General features: G+C 45.8%; 1 protein-coding gene across 5 annotated transcripts in view; it reads left to right on the top strand.

Moving 5' to 3' along the window:
• BPTF (bromodomain PHD finger transcription factor) overlaps positions 1-22780 on the top strand; it is a 161263-nt gene that overhangs the window by 130379 nt on the left and 8104 nt on the right. For 2 of the 5 annotated variants that reach the window (XM_049778810.1, XM_049778801.1), the window contains 8 exons: positions 539-761; positions 1342-1829; positions 3882-3964; positions 4224-4449; positions 8542-8879; positions 13093-13285; positions 16132-16216; positions 21623-21809. In XM_049778810.1, coding sequence (XP_049634767.1) covers positions 539-761; positions 1342-1829; positions 3882-3964; positions 4224-4449; positions 8542-8879; positions 13093-13285; positions 16132-16216; positions 21623-21809 — 1823 coding nt within the window. Of the gene's footprint in view, positions 1-538; positions 762-1341; positions 2259-3881; positions 3965-4223; positions 4450-8541; positions 8880-11996; positions 12172-13092; positions 13286-16131; positions 16217-21622; positions 21810-22780 lie in introns of those variants that run through there. The other 3 variants (XM_049778795.1, XM_049778782.1, XM_049778787.1) reach the window with 2 other exon arrangements.

Below are 22780 nucleotides of genomic sequence, written 5' to 3'. Positions count from 1 at the left end.
TTATTTCAAAACCAAAAATTTTTTTGTAGAGGCCTTAGTGACTTTTTCTTTTTGCTTTGTTTTTTGTTTGTTTGATTTGCTTTTGGGCCACAATCAGTGATGCTCAGGGCTTCTTCCTGGCCCTGCACTGAAAAGTCACTCCTAGTCATGCTTAGGAGAGCTGGGGATCAAACCTGAGCTGGGTATTTGCAAGGCAGACACCTAGCCCCTTAGTGAACTTATTTGTATAGATTGAGAAGCTTCCATTTGAGGAGTGAAGAGACAGATTCTTCCTCACTTTGACTTGGAGAATGTAGACTGATACTTTTAGGTTGCTGGTTCATCGGCAATTTTGTTGTTGTTGGGCCACATCCAGTGAAGCTCAGGGATTTTTTTTTTCCAATATTATTTTACTGTCCCTAAATTCCTCCTGTTGCTGTACTGTACATTCAAACATGTGTTTTCATTATATTTTAAATCCTATTCAACATAAAAAATGGTATGTTTGCAAGTTGATGCCTTGAACATTGTTTGCATCCTATGTATGTTCTCTCTTTAGGGTGGCAATCAAGGTTTGACAGTAGTAATTCAAGGACAAGGTCAAACTACTGGACAGTTGCAATTGATACCTCAAGGTGTGACTATACTTCCGGGTCCAGGACAGCAGCTGATGCAGGCTGCGATGCCAAATGGCACTGTTCAACGATTTCTCTTTACCCCGCTGGCATCAACCGCCACAACAGCCAGCACAACCACCACCACCGTTTCCACTACAGCAGCAGGTAGACCCGGGGGTCAGAAGCACTGCATGTTAATCCTATGAGTGCTGGGCTAATGGGAAGGAGGACCTATGCTTAACCATTGGGAGGTTATACCTCAGGCCAAGATCTCAACAAGCCCTCTTAATCTTCCAGATTCCCTATCATCACCACACACACACCCTTAAAATGTAGAAAGTGAGGGGCAGACAAGCAATGGCTTTTGGGTACCATTCACATTGTGGCAGTGATGTCTGGGTGGGAGGATGTATTTGACCCATGGCCTCCAATTGATGCTGCTTGTCCTGAAGTGCTTCATTAGCCTCCAGCTGTAACCTTTGTCACCACCAGCCTCAATCCCAGAAGAGAAACTAATGAGGGTTGGTGTTAGCCGTGGGCCAGAAGATCTGGCAGGTATTCAGAAATTGTGCCTTGCTTTGGAAGCCAGCCTGGTGCAGATTTTGCAGAGGCCAGGCCAAGACGCCCACTGTAGGAGCTCCAGAAATGCCGGATGCTCATCACTAGATCAGGCGCTTTCAGCTCTGCTTTAGCCACAGTCGTATGTTGTAAAGTCACAGAAATATTGGATCTTTCCTTTCCACAGGTACCAGTGAACAGAGACAGAGTAAATTAGCACCCCAGACACAGGTGCAGCCTGGGAAGACCCTGCCACCCGCTCAGTCACCGGGCTTGAGTCCTCCAGAAACCCCGCTGCAGCCTGCCCAGCCTTCAGCACAGCCCCAGCCCCCAGCCCAGTCCCCATCCCCAGCCCCGCCGGAAGCTCAGACTCAGCCTGAAGTTCAAACCACGACAGCCTTGGCCTCCCATGTTCCTTCTGAAGCACAGCCCACCCAAGCACAGTCATCCAAACCCCAAGGGGCAATACAGTGTCCGCCTCAAAGCAGTGTCCAAGGACAGTCTCCTGTTCGCGTCCAGAGTCCACCACTGACTCGAGTCCGTCCGTCAACTCCATCCCAAGTGTCTCCTGGACCGCAAGCCCAGGTTCCGCCCTCAGCCTCACAACCGATTCCAATTCAGCCACATACATCTCTCCAGATACCTTCCCAGGGCCAGCCACAGTCACAACCCCAGGTACAGTCTTCACCTCAAACTCTTTCTTCAGGACACACGTTAAATCAAGCCACTGTCTCATCCCCGTCCTGTCCTCAGCTCCAAATACAGCAGCCACAGCCCCAAGTCATTGCTGTGCCTCAGCTGCACCAACAAGTCCAGGTCCTCTCCCAGATCCAGCCGCAGGTTGTGGCTCAAATACAGGCTCAGCAAGGTGGTGTGCCCCAGCAAATCAAACTCCAGTTACCCCTTCACATTCAGCAGAACAGTCGTGTGCAGGCGCACCAGATTCAGAATGTGGTTACAGTGCAGGCAGCCAGTGTGCAAGAGCAGTTGCAAAGGGTTCAGCAACTCAGGGATCAGCAGCAAAAGAAGAAGCAGCAGCAGATAGAAATTAAGCGGGAACACACCCTCCAAGCTTCTAATCAAAGTGAAATCATTCAGAAACAGGTAAAGTCATTAAGTAAAAGCAGCATGTTCAGTAGCTTGAAATATTGTGCTGTGCCTTACTCAGACTCAGTGTTTGGTTGTGTGAGGTTTTTCTAAATGAGATGAAAGTCGCTGGTGTTTTGATTTACAAGCAGCCCTGCATTGATCTGCCCCTTCCACCCCCAAATGAGAAACTGGTTGGAACTTTACTGTCAATATGCAGTCAGTGCTTCTTAGGAACTACCTGTGTTTGGGAAAAACTAAGAGAGGAAAGTAGGTAGGGTCGTCAGTATCCTTCCTATCAAAAGCCAAGTTTTAAGTTGCAAAACCATTTAAGCATCCTAGCAGTTTGTTTCAAGTGATTTGTACTAACCTTTCCTTGGTTTGCATGTAAGCTAAGCAAATCAGAGACTAGTGACACTCACTCACCACACCTTGTTGTAAATTATTACTCCATAGCTGGAATAGCAGGTGGCATTATCAATGTCTTTTCGTGAAGCAATTTAAATGAGTCAGAATTATTCTGTGTCAAAAGTACCAGGTGTAGCACATTGCTCCTCAGGTGTTACTGGGGAGACATGCTTTGCCTCCCTGGTGTGGATTTCAAACGTTCCTAGTCCATGAAATCTGCGCATCAATTCCTGCATCTTCCAGTCACTGTCCAGAGATGTGCTTATCTCTATTAGTATTATCACTGTTGAAAATTTGCTCTGTTGGGGCCAGAGAGATAGCATGAAGGTAGGGCATTTGCCTTGCATGCAGAAGGTCGGTGTTTCAAATCCCGGCATCCCATATGGTCCCCCGAGCCTGCCAGGAACAATTTCTGAGCATAGAGCCAGGAGTAACCCCTGAGCGCTGCTGGCTGTGACCCAAAAACCAAAAAAATTTGCTCTCTTCCAGCCTCATAAGATTTATGATTAAATGACATCTTGTATGTAGACATGCTCAACACTTAAGGGCTTTTCTTTTAAGTGTGACAGTTTATAAAATTGCTGTCATAGGGTAATATTTGCAAGTGTATTACTGCTTAGATTTTAATGACGTGTAATCTATAAATGGAGAATTATCCTGCGTCTGTCTTTACCTTCTCTGTGCAAAATGTATGTGTAGGATAGGGAAAATTGATAACCAGAGAACAAGGCACAAAATTGATTTAAATGTATAGCTGAACAGTAACATAACCTGTTAATCTCACATGAGCAAATTCATTTTTGTCTTAGTGTGTCCTTATACAATTATCCCTCTGAAGATTGAGTAGAATCATGCCAAATTTTTAACAAAGCACATGATGATCAGTACATGATCATCAACCAAGCCCTTACTGTGGCTGATAATTTTATTTATGTAATCATGAGGAAATTTTGTTTTTTGTTTTTTTATTTTGGGTTCAATATCTAAAGGTTCCCAGGGGCTATCCCAGTTTTTTTTTTGGGGTGGGGGTTCTCCTAGCAACACTTGGGGGACTATGTAATGCTGAAACGAAAATTCTAGTCTCCCACACGTGCTCATGAAGCCATCTCTGTGGCTCCATCCTTTAAAATGCGTGTTTCTTTGAGAAATGTGTCAGGTTTCTACTGTTAATCTGTATAATGGTATATATAATCTTCACCAAAAAGTGCTTTCTGACCTTGCTTCATCCTGCAGGTGGTGATGAAGCATAATGCTGTCATAGAACATTTAAAACAGAAGAAAACCTTGACTCCAGCCGAAAGAGAAGAGAATCAAAGGTAGGGAGAAAGGGTTCCAATCTGATGTTTCCAGTCTCTCCTCAGCCAAGCACAGAGCTCTAAGTCTGTGTTTCAGCCCTGAATGGGGGCCATTAAGAGAAACTGGTGCTGAAAGGTGCTCACAGTTGGTTTTAATCACCCGGAAACCCCCGGGTCCCCAGGTTTAGTTTCAACCAACTGTAGAGACCTAGAAAAGTGGTGTCAGAGGTGTCGGGGAATGAAATGTGTAGCATTACATGCGTTGTGTGTTTCTCTCTAGAATGATTGTCTGTAACCAGGTGATGAAGTATATTTTGGATAAGATAGACAAAGAAGAGAGACAGGCAGCCAAAAAACGGAAGCGCGAAGAAAGCGTGGAACAGAAACGGTGCAAACAGAATGCAACCAAGCTCTCCGCTCTGCTCTTCAAACACAAAGAGCAGCTCAAGGCGGAAATCCTGAAAAAGAGAGCACTACTGGACAAAGAGCTGCAGGTAGAAGTGCAGGTATGCTATGCTCCAGCTCCCGCACTTCACTTCAAGGTTGATCAGTCTTTACACTGAGATTTTCCGCTTGTCTTCTAAGGTGTACATGTTTTTGTTTTGGTGGTTTTTTTTTTTTTTTTTTGGTTTTTGGGCCACACCCGATGGTGTTCAGGGGTTACTCCTGGCTGTCTGCTCAGAAATAGCTCCTGGCAGGCATGGGGGACCATATGGGATGCCGGGATTCGAACCAACCACCTTTGGTCCTGGATCGGCTGCTTACAAGGCAAATGCTGCTGTGCTATCTCTCCGGGCCCAGATGTATATGTTTTGTCTGGAGGCTACACCGAGCGGTGCATAGGAGATACTCCTGGCTGTGCCCTCCTAAATCATCCTGGCAGACTTGGGGAGCCATATAGGATTCCAGAGTCAACTCTGGGTTGACCATGTGCAAGGCAAACACTCTGCACACTATTATTCCTCACTCTACCTGGCCTCTAGAATTTACATGTTTATGTGCAGTAAATAAAGTTAAAATCAGAGAAACGCCTGTCTTTCTGAAACAAGATGTATATATGGTTTGCCTTCATATCTTTTTTTATGCCACTTCTTCTTTTATTAAGTTAATTAAATTGTGTTAGGCCAGAGTGCTAATTCGTTGGGGGCTAATGCACCCCCAACAAATGTAGGGGACTAAGCAATCCCCTGGTAAAAGGGGTCTGAGAACGAGAGCAAGAGAGATCGAGAGAGTGAGGGCTAAACAGTCCCTGAGCAAAAGGATCCAACATTTAATGATTCCAAAAACCTTCAGGGGGTCGGAGAGATAGCACAGCAGTAGGGTGTTCGCCTTGCACGCAGCTGATTGGAATAGCTGGTGGTTCGAATCCCAGCATCCCATATGGTCCTCTGTGCCTGCCAGGAGTGACTTCAGAGCACAGAGTCGGGAGTAACCCCCGAGTGCCACTGGGTATGCCCCAAAAACCAAAAATCAAAAAAAAAAAAAATTCCATAGACCTTCAGAGCAGAAAGAACAAGCGAGACACAACACAATCCAGCACAGTAGTAGTAACAGCAGCAGCAAGAGCTCAACTAAGAAGCATCAGGCTGGCAGGTAGGTAGATAGGTAGGCTGGCCTGCAGCCCCCTCAGCAGACTTTCAAGAACTCCCTCCCCCCACTTAAATAACTTTGGTCCAACTGCCCTGAGGCTGCGGTTCACAGTTTGGGGAAGTCTGTTAACTGTCAGACTTCAGTTAAAGGGGAAGGAGAGCCTATGAAAGAGGGCCATGGGGCAAATCCCTAAACTAGTTGAGTGCTTGCCTTGCACCCTTCTGAATTGGGTTCGACCACTGCATCCATCACATATGTTCTCTGAACCCTGCCAAGTATGGCCCCAAAACAAAGGAAAACAACTAAATTGTGTTATAGGACAGCATTAAACATGCACAAATAGGAGCCAGAGCAATAGTACAACAGGGAGGCCATTTTCCTTGCACGCAACTGGCTGACCCAGGTTCAATCTCTAGTATCTATCTGATATGGACCACTAGGAATGATTCCTTAGATCAAAGCGACAAATAACCTCTAAACATCACTGGGGTGACTCCAAACAAACAAAAATCTTGGTTTTGGTTTAGTTTTTGGTTTGATTTGGCTTGAGGGCCACCCCCTGGCTAGTCCCAACTCCCAGCAAAGGAGTCACCATCCCTCCTTTACTGGTAGGTGACTGAGAGCAGTGCAAGGGGTTGAGCCCAGAACCTTGCGTGAAGTACAGACTATTCCACTGAGCCTTATTGCCACTGTGGTTGGCAGTGACTAGTGAGTGAGTGACAATAATGTGCTTTATTTCTCCTTTACTAAATGAGCTGTATCAATTCCCGGGCTTGGCCTTTTCAGAAATAAAGTTATTCCTCAAAATGACTTTGTTATTTGGTTTTGACTTTGGGGTTTTGGGAGCCACACTGAGGTCACAGGGTCTAGATTCAGGGCCAAGCTACTGCTTATTTCACAGATCTATTAAGAACACTGGATCCTCCTTCAAATCCCCTTGTTGCCCTGTTTTTTCTCTTCACAGATAGGTCTAGGTATTTACATAAATGATTTTTTTAAATAAGAGCCTTTTATGCGGGGTCAGAGAGATAGCACAGCTGTAGGGCATTTGCCTTGCACGCAGCTGATCCAGGACCAACTGTGGCTCAATCTCCATATGGTCCCCCCAAGCCAGGAGCAATTTCTCAGCACATAGCCAGGAGTAACTTCTGAGCATCACCGGGAATGGCCCCAAAACCAAAAAACAAAATAAAATAAAAAGATTCATGGGGGAGGGGGCAGAGATAGCATGGAGGTAAGGCGTTTGCCTTGCATACAGAAGGATGGTGGTTCAAATCCCGGCATCCCAGATGGTCCCCTGAGCCTGCCAAGAGTAATCGCTGAACGCTGCCTTGTGTGACCCAAAAACAAACAAAAAAAAAAAAGATTCAGGGGTGGAGAGCTGGAGCAGTGGCACAAGCGTTAGGATGTTTGCCTTGTATACAGCTGAACCAGGACAGACCTGGATTTGATCCCTGGTATCCCAGATGGTCTCCCAAGTCAGGAGCAGTTTTTTTTTTTTTTTTTTTTTTTTTTTGTTTTGGTTTTTGGGTCACAGCCAGCAGCACTCAGGGGTTACTCCTGGCTCTACGCTCAGAAATCGCTCCTGGCAGACTCGGGACCATATGGGATGCCAGGATTCGAACTACCAACCTTCTGCATGAAAGGCACAAACGCCTTACCTCCATGCTATCTCTCCGGCCCCAGGAGCGATTTCTGAGCGCATAGCCAGGAGTAACCCCTGAGTGTCACTGAGTGTTTGCCTTGCACACAGCCGGTATCCCATATGGTCCCCAAGCCATGAGCGATTTCTGAGCTCAGAGCCAGGAGTAACTAACCCCTTGAGAGTCACTGGACTTGTCCCAAAAAGCAAAAATAAATAAAATAAAATTTGGGGGCCGGAGTGATAGCACAGCAGTAGGACATTTGCCTTGCACTCAGCTGACCCAGGATGGACCTGGGTTCAATCCCTGGTGTTCCATATGGTCCCCCGAGCTAGAAACTATTTCTGAGCACATAGCCAGAAGTAACCCCTGATCGTCACCAGGTGTGACTCAAATAAACCGAAAAAAAAAAATCCCATTCAAAGGACTAGGAGCAGAAAGCAGACTGATAAAATTATACACTCCTTCATCTATTACTGAAGACTGCAAGAAGCGCAATTTTTCTCAGCACAGACTTTGCCATGAATCAGAATCATTGTGTGAGATATTCGTGGTCAATTGTGAATTTTATTATTCCAATTTATAAATTTCTACAATAATTTAAAATGTGAAAACATGGGACCAGAGCAGTGGTGCAGCAGTGGGGTGTTTGCTTTCTTCATGCAGCTGACCTAGGATGGGACCTGGGTTTGATACCCCGGCATCCCATATGATTCCCTGAGCCAGGAGCGATTTCTGAGCATAGAGCCAGGAGTAACCCCTGAGTGTCACTGGGTGTGACCCACAAACCAAAAAAATTAATAAGAGGTCAAAGTATGTCCAAACCACATTCTTCAAATCTGATAGTATCTCTTGGATAGTTAAATTAGATCAGCCTGGTGTTCTTGTTTTTTGTTTTTGTTTTTTTTTTTTGTTTGTTTGGGGGGCACCACACCTGGTGATCCTCAGGGGTGGATTTCTCCTGGCTGTGTGCTCAGGAATCACTCCTGGGGGACCATATGAATCCACGTCCAAGGCAAATGCCCTATCACTCCAGCTCCCAAATTTAATCTTTGTTTTGCTCTTGGGCCAAGCCCGATGACTCTCAGGGGTTAGTTATTCCTGGCTCGGGGGGGGGGGGGGGGGACCATATGGGAGGCCCGGGGAATCTAATCGCTGTCGGTCTTGGATCAGCCATGTGCCAGGCAAACACGCCCTTCCGCTGCGCCACGAACAGGATTCAAAGTCGCGCAAAGATCGTGCCTCGGGCTCCACGCTTTGGTCTGAACTGGGGGGCTGCCCGAGCGGGAGGCCTGGGACTGCGCCCTGGGCCCGAAACACTCACTTGCGTCAAGTCCCACTGTTGTGTCTTCTGCTTTGCCACAGGAAGAGCTCAGGAGAGACCTGAAGATTAAGAGGGAGAAGGAGGCTGCGCAGGCCACGGCCGTAGCCGCCCCCACTCCCGTTCCCGCAGCGCCCCCTGCGCCTCCCGCCCCACCACCTTCACCCCCTCTGCCACCGCCCCCACTGCAGCACGCAGCGCCCCTAGCGACGGCCACGGCCACGGCCACGATGCCCACCGTGGCCCAAAAGCGGAAGCGGGAAGAGGAGAGAGACTCCAGCGCCAAAGCCAAGAAGAAGAAAATGATCTCGACTACCTCAAAGGAAACCAAGAAGGACACGAAGCTTTACTGTATCTGTAAAACGCCTTACGACGAATCCAAGTGAGTCCCTCTCTGTGCCCTCGGGTCACGTTGGCCTGATTGTCCGTGGTGAGCCGTGGAATGATCAGTTGGCCGTTAGCAGTGAAAATGAAAATAGTTGGTTGCAAGGGTGGTGATGTCTGGGCTTGCAGCTTCTCATTCCTTCACCTTAACCCTAGGAAAGTGGGCATTTGCCTGTGGTCGTGTTCATCTTTCTCAGCCTTCTTCTTCCTCTCAGTCAAAAACAAGCTTCCTGCTGCTCCTTGGCTGCCTTTTCTCTAAGGCCCTTTCTCTGGTCTGCACCATCATGTCAGTACCTGTGTCTGGAGAAGGGCCTGTGTTACAGCACCTGCCCAAAGCCAAATCTGTTTATCCGTGATTACCTCTCTTAAGATAGATTAATGGGGCCAGAGTGATAGCACAGCGGTAGGGCGTTTGCCTTGCACGCGGCCTATCCAGGATGAGCCTAGTTCGAGCCACCGGCATCCCACATGGTCCCCCAAGCCCGGAGCGATTTCTGAGCGCATAGCCAGGAGTAACTCCAGAGCGTCACTGGGTGTGGCCCACAAATTAAAAAAAAAAAAAAAAAGATAAATTAATGGGAGAGGTTTCGCATTTGGGCAGAATTTTATTTTTCAATTATCTGATTTTAGAATTCTAAACTTCATATTTGTGTGAAAGTTCTCACTTTACTACTGGGGGCTGAAGTCATGTAAATCCCAATGTATTTGTTCCTTTCACCGGTTCCATGGGTTTGACATTAAAGCCTTGGAAAAGCTGGGCAGCTCAAGAGTGTTTTTGACAATTATAACTTGTATTTGGTGATAGATTTTAGAGACTAATAATATTCTTATATGTTATCCTTATTATTCGACTAAGTACTTAGCTTTCATTAGAGCATTTAAATGTAGTCCAGTTTTCTAAAGCTAAAATTAATCTTGTTTTTATAGTACCAAAAGAGTTATTTGTGCTTTAAAAAAAAATGTGGTTGTCTTCTAGTTTTGGATGCCTAGCTGCCTAAATAATTTATAAAGCAAAATCTCGGTCTCTCTTTAATGATGTGTCATTAAAGCTATCATTCCTTTTTAAAATGACTGTTTGTGCCAGACCCAAACTTTTGGTAGGTAGTCAAGCTGCATGTGGAATGAAATACAGATCTGTCTAAGGCATCTTCACTCTTCATTTCTTGCTTTGTTGGTAATTCCACATAATGTCCAAAGTGAAACCTTATTAAACTGATTTTTTCACTTGGTCTAGTACAAGTGTGCCTCATTTTAAGCTAATTTATACCCATCAAAAATCTGCTTGAGGAAGTTCTTAAAATATCAGGACTTGGGGCCGGCGACGGGTGGCGCTAGAGGTAAGGTGTCTGCCTTGCAAGCGCTAGCCAAGAAAAGGTGATGACCCCGGTTCGATCCCCCGGAGTCCCATATGGTCCCCCCAAGCCAGGGGCAATTTCGAGCGCTTAGCCAGGAGTAACCCCTGAGCATCAAACGGGTGTGGCCTGAAAAAACAACAACAACAAAAAAAAATATATCAGGACTTCTTTGGCCTATTTGGAGGACATAAATTGACTTCACCTTTTTTTGGTAATAGTAATTCCATAAAATGAGGTATACATGTACGTGTGCTCATTTCTATTCAGATTGCCACCATCATTTTGTGGATATTTCACATTTTTCAGTTTGTCATTCTTAGCATTTCCAGTTCATTTACTCCTTGTTCAAATTAGAATGAATTGCTTTTTTTTTTTTTTTTAGAAGTATTTTATAATATGTTCTTCCCCACAAAGGGTAATTTGGGAATCATGGTCTTAAAACTAAGATTCAAACTCTGGACCTTTACTACCAGAACACTCCAACCTGTCTAATGAAAGCAACATACAAAATACCACCCCCACTTATAGCAGATATAGCTTATACCAGGCCCACCTTATAGCAGTGAAAGTCATGCAACAGTCATACTGATGAAGAAAAAGTGTACTAGTATCAGCCACATAACCGTGGGGCCAATCTTGTTATGCTCATTCAAGCAAGGTCAGGTTAGTAGCTTGAAGGACTATGCCCTTCCCTCTAATGGCACCAAAACGAGGCCCCTTGGTAGGTAGAAATGATGGTGTTGGCCTGGATTCGGGTCTCCCTTTGATTTCTGCTTTTCTCACTATGATTTTGCCTGGAGATCCTGTCACCATCTTTAAAATAACAGTTTGTCTTTTCAAGGTGCTTTTTTCCGCTGTCAGTTGGAGTTCACATTCCTATTGTCTTGAAGGTTAACTGTCCGTGCCAAGGCAGCAAGCACCCACATTCCTTCAGTTCCCCAGCCTGTCCCATCACCGTGCCTCTCCTCTCTAGTTGCTCTCCTACAGTTTTTTGCAGCACATGACCTTTGGTTTCTCATGAGGAACAGCAGCTTCTATTCCCCTCTCCACTTATTACCCTGCCACACAATATTATTTATCTTATTGTACGTGTACTAGCAACTGAAAACTGGCCCTGAGCATCACCAGTTACCATGAACCCCTGCTGTTCATTTAAACAATATGTAGGAATCAATGACCACATGTCACTCTTTTCATGTCCTTCTTCATCATGTTTTGACCTTTGACTCCTGGCTGACTTGCATGTTCCTTGTAACATAACTTCCTCTTGATGTTTGCGCCTTTGCTGCTTTTTCAAATCTAAACCGTGAGATACATTTTCAAACCTATCTAAGAAATAGCCCTGAATTTGAAGTGGCTTCTGTGGCATAGGTTTGACAGATGTAAGTCTGATTCCTCAGCTTTGGTTTTTGTGCCTGTTACAGTCTTACACACATTCATGATAAGGGAGCCATTACCATCAGTGTGGTGTTCTTTTTTTTTTTTTTTTCCTTTCTCCAAATTCCAGTATGTTTGAAAGACCCACCTTTCATAAAACACTGTTCTTGTTGAAATCGGTGTTAGTGCCTTCATGGTTTCCACACTTGACCCCGTGTCCGACGTAGTATGTCGGGAGTAGGAAGGTTGGAGTCAGGATATTTAGACGCCATTGCAGAAAGTTTAACCTGTAAGAAAGTGAATCGTGGCAGAAAAGACAGAATTAAGTACCTTGCAGCTCAAAATGACAATTACATTGTCATTTTCATTGTGAATACTTTTAGGTTCTATATTGGCTGTGATCTTTGTACTAACTGGTATCATGGAGACTGTGTTGGCATCACAGAAAAGGAGGCTAAGAAAATGGATGTGTACATCTGTAATGATTGTAAACGGGCACAAGAGGGGCAGCAGTGAGGAATTGTACTGTATCTGCAGAACACCTTATGATGAGTCACAGTGAGTTCTGATAAGAGCATCATATTAATCACTCAGGAAGCCCACATTGCTCTATTTATTTTAAACTTAAAAAGAAAGATATTTTTCTGCAATATATGATATACACTTACATTACAAATTTTCTTTCCGGTATTTTTTCTCTTCCCTCTTTCCCTCCCCTTTCGAAATTTATGTTTCTTCATAGTGAATGTTTGCGATGCATTGTGGGAAACTATGGTTTAATGGTGGATTTGATTGTTCTCTATGCAACAGACATTAACGAGATTAAAATAGCCTAACTTGCTTGGATTTTATCAGTGTTTGAAATGGTGTTTTATCATAGGTTAGAAAAACACTACCTCTGGGATGGCTCTGAGACTGATATTAGCTTATAGGATTTTGAATTCCCTATGGAAGAGCCAGTATCAGCTTCTCACCTGATCTGGTACGAGTTGAAAGATTTTTGGCTTTAGTTTTGAGCTTTAAAGTCAATTAAATGTTTGAGAATTTCTTCTAATTGGTCCTCCAACATTAAATACACAGTGTGCTTAATAAAAGTTTAATGCTTCTTCTCAAGTCAGAAATATTAACTGGAGGGGCCGGAGAGATAGCATGGAGGTAAGGCGTTTACCTTTCATGCAGAAGGTCATCGGTTCTAATCCCGGCATCCCATATGGTCCCCTGTGCCTGCCAGGGGCGGTTTCTGAGCATAGAGCCAGGAGTTACCCCTGAGCGCTGCTGGGTGTGACCAAAAAAAAAAAAAAAAAAGAAATATTAACTGGAATGTCCATTTCAAGACTATTACTAGAACAGCCCTAGTACTAAAACCATGTTCCGCCCCTGAGCTAGGACACTCTGAGGTGCATGATTTCGTAGTCTGACAAGTAACTCATCCGTGACCCCATTGGTTCCGGGCTCACAGTTCCATTTCGGGTCTTACAGGTTCTATATTGGCTGTGATCGGTGTCAGAATTGGTACCACGGGCGCTGTGTGGGCATCTTGCAGAGTGAGGCAGAGCTCATTGATGAGTACGTCTGCCCGCAGTGCCAGTCCACGGAGGATGCCATGACTGTGCTCACGCCACTGACAGAGAAAGACTATGAGGGGCTAAGGAGGGTGCTGCGCTCCTTACAGGTATGTGAGGCCACTGGGCAGGCACAGAGGATAGAGATCGCACTGGCGTGGGACGTGTTGCTAAGCGTGAGAGCTCTCAGCTGACACTTTTGGTGCTTAATACCCCCCGTAGGCTTCAGCCCTTGGCAGCTGCTCACAGAGCACATGGTGCCCACACAGTCACTCCATTTCCTTTAAAGGATTTATTTACTTCGATATGATTATTCATTTTATTTGTTAGATTACTTTGGTTTGGGGGCCACACCCGGCGGTACTCAAGGGTTACTCTTGGCTCTACACTCAGAATCATTCCTGGTGGTGCTCAGGGGACCATATGGGATGCCAGGGATTGAACTAAGATCAGCTGCATGAAGGGCAAGCACTCTTAGCTGCTGTGCTATCCCTCTGGCCCCCATAGTTAATTATTTCAATATGTTCTTTATGATTTCTTTGGGGGCCACACCCAATGGCGCTCAGGGGCTATTCCTGGCTCCGTTCAGTACTTGGGGGACTGTAAGTCCCTAAAGACCAAGGAGGGATTTGAACCAGGGTCATTTGGATGCAAGTGCTTTAGGCTGTGTACTACCTCTCTGACCCTGAGACTCATGCTTTTAACCTGTTTTGTTTACTTAAACTGGACCACCTTTGATGCAGATCACATGGATGCAGGGACTTATAGCAAGGTACGGGGGGCACCTGGTATGCAGGCATCCAACTTGAGTCTCTGCATGCCAGACTCTCATAGCCCTCACCCAGTGCCCTGGCTCTCAGATTTTGGATATTCTGCAGCAGTAGCCAATAGGAATCCTTCCCAGCATTGTCCAGGGGGGTAAGAGGAAAAGAAAGAAAATGTGCCCAATAGAGAATGCAGACTTTTTCAGAGAGAAGGAAGCCCGTGGAAAAGAGGTTGATGGGCCAGATTGATAGTGAAATAGACAGGGCATTTGCCTTGCATGTGGCTGACCCGTGTTTGATCCTCAGGCATCCTTAGGGCCCCCTCAAGCCCTACTAGGAATAAGCCTTGATTATGACCAGGTATGACCTAAAAATAATAAGAATATTCTGGGGCCGAAGAGATAGCACAGCGGTAGGGCACTTGCCTTGAATGTGGCTGGCCCAGGACAGACTTGGGTTCAATCCCTGGCATCCCATATGTTCCCCCAAGCCAGGAGCAATTCTGAGCATAGAGACAGGAGCATCACCGGTTGTGGGCAAAAAAAAAATTTTTTTTTAGAATAATTTTTAATTTGGGCTGGAGCATTCGTACAGTGGGCAGGGCACTTGTAGAAAGCCAACCCAGGTTCAATCCCCAGAACCACATATGGTCCCCCAAGTCTATCAAAAGTAAGGCTGATCAGGGGCCGGAGAGATAGCATGAGGTAAAGCGTTTGCCTTGCATGCAGAAGGTCAGTGGTTTGAATCCCGGCATCCCATATGATTCCCTGAGCCTGCCAGGAGCGACTTCTGAGCATAGAACCAGGAGTAACCCCTGAGAGTGGCCGGGGTGTGACCCAAAAACCAAAAAATAAAAAACATAAGGCTAATCACCCTTGGATATGCCCCCAAAAAAAATAAATAAGAAAGAAAAGAGATACTTCAAAAAAAATGGAGGGGGCCTGGAGAGATAGCACAGCAGCGTTTGCCTTGCAAGCAGCCGATCCTGGACCAAAGGTGGTTGGTTCGAATCCCGGTGTCCCATATGGTCTCCCGTGCCTGCCAGGAGCTATTTCTGAGCAGACAGCCAGGATTAACCCCTGAGCACCGCCGGGTGTGGCCCAAAAACCAAAAAAAAAAAAAATGGAGGGTGGGCAGAGCAACAGGACAGCAGATGGGGCATTTATGCCTTGAGATACCAGGGATGGAATCCAGATCAGCCACAATGCAAGGTACGTGTCTTCCCCGCTGTACTATCTCACTGGCTCCTTGTTTTGCTCTTTGAGCCACACTCAGCCACACTGAGTGTTTTTTGGACCTCTCCAGCTCTTCTCAAGGCTTTTACTCCTGGATCAGTTCCCAAGGATTGCTCCTGGTAGGGTTCATGGACCATATAAGTTTCAGGGATTGGAGCTGGAGTGATAGCACAGCGGGCGTTTGTCTTGCAAGTGGCCAACACAGGATGGACCCTGATTCGAATCCCGCATCCCATATGGTCCCCCGAGCCTGCCAGGAGCAACTTCTGAGTGCAGAGCCAGGAGCAACTCCTGAGGGCTGCCAGGTGTGACCCAAAAAACAAACAAACAAACAAACAAAAAAAAAAAAAAAGTAGCAGGGATTAAACCCAGGTCAGGCACTTATAAGGCAAGCATTTTACCAGCTGTACGATCTCTCTGGCCCCCAGTTTTACTTTGTGTGTGTGTAGTGTGTGGTTTTTGGGCCTGCAATACTCAGGGCTTACTTCTACCTCTGCATTCAGGAATTGCCCCCTTCAATGCTTGGGGGGACCATATAGGATGCTTGGGATCAAACTGGGTTGGACACTTGCAAGGCAGACACCTTACCCATTATACTGTCTCTTGACACTAACCCAATTCCCCACCCCACTCTACCCCCCTTTTTTGGAGGGGGGGGGTATTTGGGCTATACCCAGCAGGGGTCAAGGGTTATTTCTGGATCTGTGCTCAAGAATCACTCCCAGCCAGCATGGGGGGCCATAAAGACCACTATTGAGATTATACTTAGCTGAGATCATTTGTGGCTGGGTTATTTTAAATCTAATATAAATGTTTTCTGTCTTCAGTTGAAAGTTCATTTTGGGAGGGGGAGAGTAAGTGCTGAGTAAGTAACTCCAGCTCTAAATGGAATACAAATATTAAGCAGATAATAATGAAGCAACCCCATTGGTTTTTGTTTCTGTGTTTTCATTCTAGGCCCATAAGATGGCCTGGCCTTTCCTTGAACCTGTCGATCCCAATGACGCACCAGATTATTATGGGGTGATTAAGGAACCTATGGGTAAGTACTTGAACTCACTACAGAGATTGCTCGGAAATCTCAGCAGATAATACATTTTTCACCTTTAAAATATGTTTTGTACGGATATGTTGAGCAAGACTGGTGGGCGCAGACATTGGTGTTGTTTCTTTGAAAATAAGTTGGGAGTGTGTTTTTCTGGTTTTAGGGCAAGCACACCCATGTGCAGGATCTATGCTCAATAGTGCTCAGGGGCCATTTGATGTCAGGGCCAGCACACAGTGCATGTGCTGTTATCCTTCTGAACTATATCATCCCAACCATTCAGAATTTCTTTTAGGGGCTGGAGAGATGGCATGGAGGCAGAACATTTGCCTTGCATGCGAAAGGACGGTGGTTCGAATCCCGATGTCCCATATGGTCCCCCGCACCTGCCAGGAGCTATTTCTGAGCATAGAGTCAGGAGTAACCCCTGAGCACTGCCGGGTGTGACCCCAAAACAAAAAAACAAAAAAAAAAAAATTTTTTTAAAAGCATAAATGTCATTGTTGGTGGGAATGTAGCACTGGTGAAGGTTGTTCTTATTATGACTGAAACCCAGCCACAATCATGTTTGTAATCACGGTGATTAAATAAAGATATTATTAAATTGGGGTCAGAGAGATAGCATGGAAGTAAGGCGTTTGCCTTTCATGCAGAAAGGTGGTTCGAATCCCGGCATCCTATATGGTCCCCCAAGCCTTCCAGGATCGATATCTAAGCATGGAGCCAGGAGTAACCCCTGAGCGCTGCAAGGTGTGACCCCAAAAACCAAATATATATATATATATATATATATATATATATTATATTATTAAGTTAAAAAATTTTGGGGCCGGGCGGTGGCGCTAAAGGTAAGGTGTCTGCCTTGCCTGCGCTAGCCTTGGACAGACTGCGGTTCGATCCCCCGGTGCCCCATATGGTCCCCCAAGCCAGGAGCAACTTCTGAGCACATAGCCAGGAGTAACCCCTGAGCGTTACCGGGTGTGGCCCAAAAACCAAAAAAAAAAAAAAAAAAAAATTTTTAAAAAAGCATAAATGTCCAAGAACTGGAGCTGGGCCGGGAAGGTGGCACTAGAGGTAAGGTGTCTGCCTTGCAAGTGCTGGCGTAGGATCCCCCGGTGTCCCACATGGTCCCCCCCAAGCCAGGGGCGATTTCTGAGCATATAGCCAGGAGTAACCCCTGAGCGTCAAATGGGTGTGGCCCAGAATCCAAACAAACAAACAAAAAAAAAATACTGGAGCCACGGGGTGCTTGCCTTGCACATGGCCTCCCCAGCTTTGATCATCCCATATGATCCACACACACTGCCAAGGGTTATTCCTGAGTGCAGAGCAAGGAGTAACCCTCGAGCAATGCCATGTATAGCCCTAAAATCAAACAGTTATAACAATTGAAGTTCAGGGAGATAGTCCAAAGTACAGGGGCTCACACTTTGCACACGAGATTCACTTCACGGGTTCTCTCCCCAAGCACCACCAAGTTCAGAATAGCCCCTGAGCACTGTTGGCTGTAAAGTTAAAAGGGAGGATGGTTGCCACTTTAACACTGTTTTTACGGTGCTCCTTTGACTCTAATCCTTAAGAAAAACAACCCACTTAGGGCCGGGCGGTGGCGCTGGAGGTAAGGTGCCTGCCTTACCTGCACTAGCCTAGGAGACGGACCGCGGTTCGATCCCCCGGCGTCCCATATGGTCCCCCAAGCCAGGAGCGACTTCTGAGCGCATAGCCAGGAGTAACCCCTGAGCGTCACCGGGTGTGGCCCAAAAACCAAAAAAAAAAAAAAAAAAAAAACCCACTTAAACTTTTGAGGTTAACTGTGCATGGAAATGTAAAAAAGTACTTTGCCTTCAACGTTTAAGGAGTTACATAAGTTTTATATCTTTAGATTGCTTTGTGTGCTGCTAAGAAATATTATATACTACAATCTGGGGACTTGAGGGACAAAGTAATTGTACATGGGTTCAGTTTTATTTTTCTTAATGTTCTTTGACTGAAAGTTCAAAGTTAAGATATCAGCAATGGGACTACTGAGAATTCTGTTTATGGGTGATTGTCCTTCCACTGTAACTTTACCTTGTCCTCTTTCTTTGTATCTTTGTTCTCATAATTAAAAATAAAAAATTAAAAAAAAATGGGGGGGGAGGATAGGCAGAGAGATATCACAGTGGATAGATAGGCCACTTTCCTTACATGCAGCCAACCCATGTTCCAGCCCCAGCATCCCATATTTGCCTCCGTGATCCCCTCCAGGAGATCCCTGACCACAGAGCCAGGAGTAAGTCTTGAACATCACCATGCATCACCCAAAACAAAACCAAAAATGATCATAAACTGGCCTGGAGCAATATAATACAATTGATAGAGCACGTGCCTTGCGCTGGGTTCGATCCCCAACACCCCATATGATTCCTTGAGATCCTGAGCAATCCTCGGTACAGCCCTGAAACAAAGCCAAATGACATTTTGCTTATACTCTCACTAGATGGGGTGGGATGACTTTGTAACAACTATTTTGTGAGGCCTAACTCAGCTGAGTTAAAGGTGAACTCCTCTGGCCTTGTTTGCATGTGCTACTGCCTGTATGATTTTGTTTTTGTTTTGGGGCCACACCCAGTGACGGTCAGGTGTTACTCCTGGCTATGCTTTCAGGAATTGCTCCTGGCTTGGGAAACCATATGGGATGCTGGGGGATTGACCCGCAGTCCATCCTAAGTTAGCGCATGCAAGGCAAACGCCCTACCACTGTGATATTACTCCAGCCCCTATTTTTTTTTTTTTGGTTTGGTTTGTTTGTCCACACCCAGCAGGGCTCAGGGCTTACTCCCGACTCTGCACTCAGGCATACTGGTTGCTGAGCTCAGGAGGCCATAGATGGTGCTGGGGATCGAACCTGGGTTGACTACCCCTAGGGAAGTCTACATTTAATCCATAATGCCTGATAAAATAAGTTCTTCATGACTTTGATGTATAAAACCTTAAAGTCTCTGTTTTGGGGCCACATCTGGCTGTGCTCAGGAGATCCTTGCAGTGCTGGGTATGAAACCCAGGCATGTGCTTGATTTCTCTGAGTTTTCTATCCCGATTTCTTACACTTTTTACTTCGTGAGATAAACTTTAAAATCATAGCAATCTGGATACCAGAGTGATGTATAGCAGATTGGACACTTGCCTTGTACACCACCAACCTGGGTCCAATCCCCAGCACCTCAAAGCCAAGAATTAGCTCTGAGCACTACCAGGTGTAACTGAAAAAAAAAAAAAAAGTTCACTGAGATTTACTGGGTATGTTGTCATTCAGTCTTATCAGTTCTAAAGTGACCTACAACCACTTTGCCATATATTCTCTTTTTTTTTTTTTTTTTTTTTTGGGCCACACCCGGCGGTGCTCAGGGGTTACTCCTGGCTGTGTGCTCAGAAATAGCTCCTGGCAGGCACGGGGGGACCATATGGGACACCGGGATTTGAACCAACCACCTTAGGTCCTGGATTGGCTGCTTGCAAGGCAAACACCTCTGTGCTATCTTTCCGGGCCCTGCCATATATTCTCTCTCTGTTGTTTGGGGGCAACCCTGGCAGTGCTCAGGGACTGTTCCTATGTTGATGTTCAGGGCTCAATCCTAGTGATGTCCAGGGACTCCACAGTGCTGTGGGGCAGCCCCAGGACCCTTGCGTGCAGAGCCAGCTCTCACTTCTCAACTCTTTTGCCAGTTCCTCTCTCCCACATTTCTGTGGAATTTGTCTGTGGAAGTTTCCTTCAAGCGCAACCTCCCCCTCCGACCTAGCACTGTTTCAGCTCCCTCGGCTTCTTATATGCCAGCCTGACCATCTTTGCCATTTTCACTTAATACCCCTGCTGCTATATCTGATATTTTTGAGGCCAGAGAGATAGCACAGCAGTAGGGCATTTGCCTTGCATGCAGCCGATCCAGGAGGGAAGGTGGTTGGAATCCCGGCATCCCATATGGTCCCCCGAGCCTGTCAGAAGCGATTTCTGATCATTGCTGGGTGTGACCCAAAAACAAAAACAAAAACAAAAAAAACTTGTTACTTTTTAGTCATATCAGTTAACATTTTTGCTACACTTTATTTATTTAGATATTTTCTGTCAATGCCACCAGAAATGGTAGATCACTATCATTTGTCAACTATAAATGGTGAAATAAAAAGAGGGGGCTGGAGAGAAGGCATGGAGGTAGGGGCATTTGCCTTGCATGTAGAAGGATGGTGGTTCGAATCCCAGCATCCCATATGGTTGTCCGAACCTGCCAGGAATGATTTCTGAGCGTAGAGCCAGGAGTAACCCTTGAGCACTGCCGGATGTGACCAAAAACCAAAAGAAAAAAAAAAGGGGGGGGGCCAGAGCGATAGCACAGCGGGGAGAGTGTTCGCTTTGCACGTGGCCAACCTGAATTTGAGCCCCTGCATCCCAAGCCTACCAGAAGTAATTTCTGAACGCAGAGCTAGGAGTAAACCCCTGAGCTTTGCCTGCTGTGTCCCAAAGACAAAGAGTAAAGAGGTCACAGTACAGCAGGTAGGGCATTTGGCTTGCATGTAACAGACCCAGGTTTGATCTCTAGCATCCCGTAGTGGCCCTCTGAACCCTGTGCATATGTAGAGCCAGTAATAAACCATAAGCACTGTTGGGTGTGATCCAAAAACAAGGGGAAGATGTTATCCAAGGATTACCAAATTAGGGATTTTGGTTTTTAATTCTGGACTTCCCCTTTTTGTGTATTGTTCATGATGCTATAGTTTCTTATTTTTTGTTTTGTTTTGTTTGAGGGCCACATCCGGCTGTTCTCTGGAATTACCCCTGGCTCTACACTCAGGAATTACTCCTAGCTGGCTTGGGTGACCAGATAAAATGCCAGGGACTAAGCCCAGATTGGCCGCAGACAAGGAAACACTAACCCTAACCCCTCAGTCACGCACTGACCTTTCTCTATTCCCTTGTTTCCTTATTTTCAAAAAATGAATAATGTGCAGTTTCTGGAAAAAAATCTTCAAAGTAGACCAGGGTTCTAGGCCAGGCCTCTCAACTGAGCAGAATCAAATAAATGCTCCCATGTTGCCTTTGAGCTGCAGCATGGTCAGTGCCCAGAAGTGGACAAGCAGCTGCCTGGGTCCCTGGCTTCTAGACGTTGTAGGACTGTAGCTCCATTCTCATTGGAGCAGTTAGAACAGGGAAATGTGGGGCCGGAGAGATAGCATGGAGGTAAGGTGTTTGCCTTTCATGCAGGAGGTCATCGTTCGAATCCCGGCGTCCCATATGGTCCCCCGTGCCTGCCAGGAGCAATTTCTGAGTCTGGAGCCAGGAATAACCCCTGAGCACTGCCGGGTGTGACCCAAAAACCAAAAAAAAAAAAAAAAGAACAGGGAAATGTCTTTACCCTTTGTGTCTTTTAGACCTTGCCACCATGGAAGAAAGAATACAAAGACGATATTATGAAAAGCTGACAGAATTTGTTGCAGACATGACCAAAATTTTTGATAATTGTCGTTACTACAATCCAAGTGACTCCCCATTCTACCAGTGTGCTGAAGTTCTTGAATCGTTCTTTGTACAGAAATTGAAAGGATTCAAGGCTAGCAGGTGAGCAAAGTTTTGTTCATTTTACTGATTGTTCACTTCTTCAGACTGTAGTTTATTCTGTGGAATCAGCAGCAGTTTGTGAGCATTTACACCTTAAAATCAAAAAGCTTAAAATGAAACTCAAGACTCTTCAGCATTATGCTTTTCTATGGTTGTTTATTTTGAAGTTTTGGGGGGGGTCACATCTGACAGTGTTTGGGGCTTACTCTTGGTTCTGCACTCAGGAATTAATCCTGGCAGTGCTTGGAGGACCATATGGTGTGATTGAATGCATGCAAAACAAGTGCCTACCCTACCCACTGTGCTATTGCTCCAGCCCCTACATTCTGCTGGTTAGATTCAAAGTCTTTATTTGGGGCAGAGAGGGGGTTCAGCTGGTGGGGAGCATAGTTCTTATGCTGAGGAGGTTAGCACTGTTGGGTGTGGCCCCAATTCAAACAAGAAGAGTAGTTTTTATCAGGTAGAAAGTTTTTATCAGTGTTTACAGAATGCAAGATGGTGCCTTAGGTACTCCCTAGGTACATACAGAAGACAGTGGTAACATGAGGCCCTTATTCTGAGTTCATACATAAAGTGACTATGGGACCCAAGGGAGTACTGCGGGGAGGGCATTAGCCTTGCACACAGCAAACCTGAGTTGAATCCTGGTATCCAATAGAGTGCATAGCCAGGAGTAACCCCTGAGCATTGTCGGGTGTGGCCCACCTAGCCCCTGCCCCCCAGAATATATTCTGTGCTAAGAGATAGCTCAAGGGGCTGGAAAGCTGCTTCACAAGCAAAAGCCCTAGCTTTGATTCTCAGCAGCACCCTGCCTTCCCCGCACTGCTGGGATTGACCCCTGTCTGAGTGCTAAGCACTGCCAGTGTAGCAAAATAAATAAATAAATAAACAAACAAATAAAAATTACTGAATCTGGGGTCCAGCAGGCATAGCACTTCTGTTGCAAGTCAGCCCCTGAAGAGGTTGACTGA

Source organism: Suncus etruscus, chromosome 1 (genome assembly GCF_024139225.1).
Source record: "Suncus etruscus isolate mSunEtr1 chromosome 1, mSunEtr1.pri.cur, whole genome shotgun sequence".
Classification (NCBI taxonomy): Eukaryota; Metazoa; Chordata; class Mammalia; order Eulipotyphla; family Soricidae; genus Suncus; species Suncus etruscus.
This window is presented reverse-complemented; position numbering and strand designations above follow the sequence as displayed.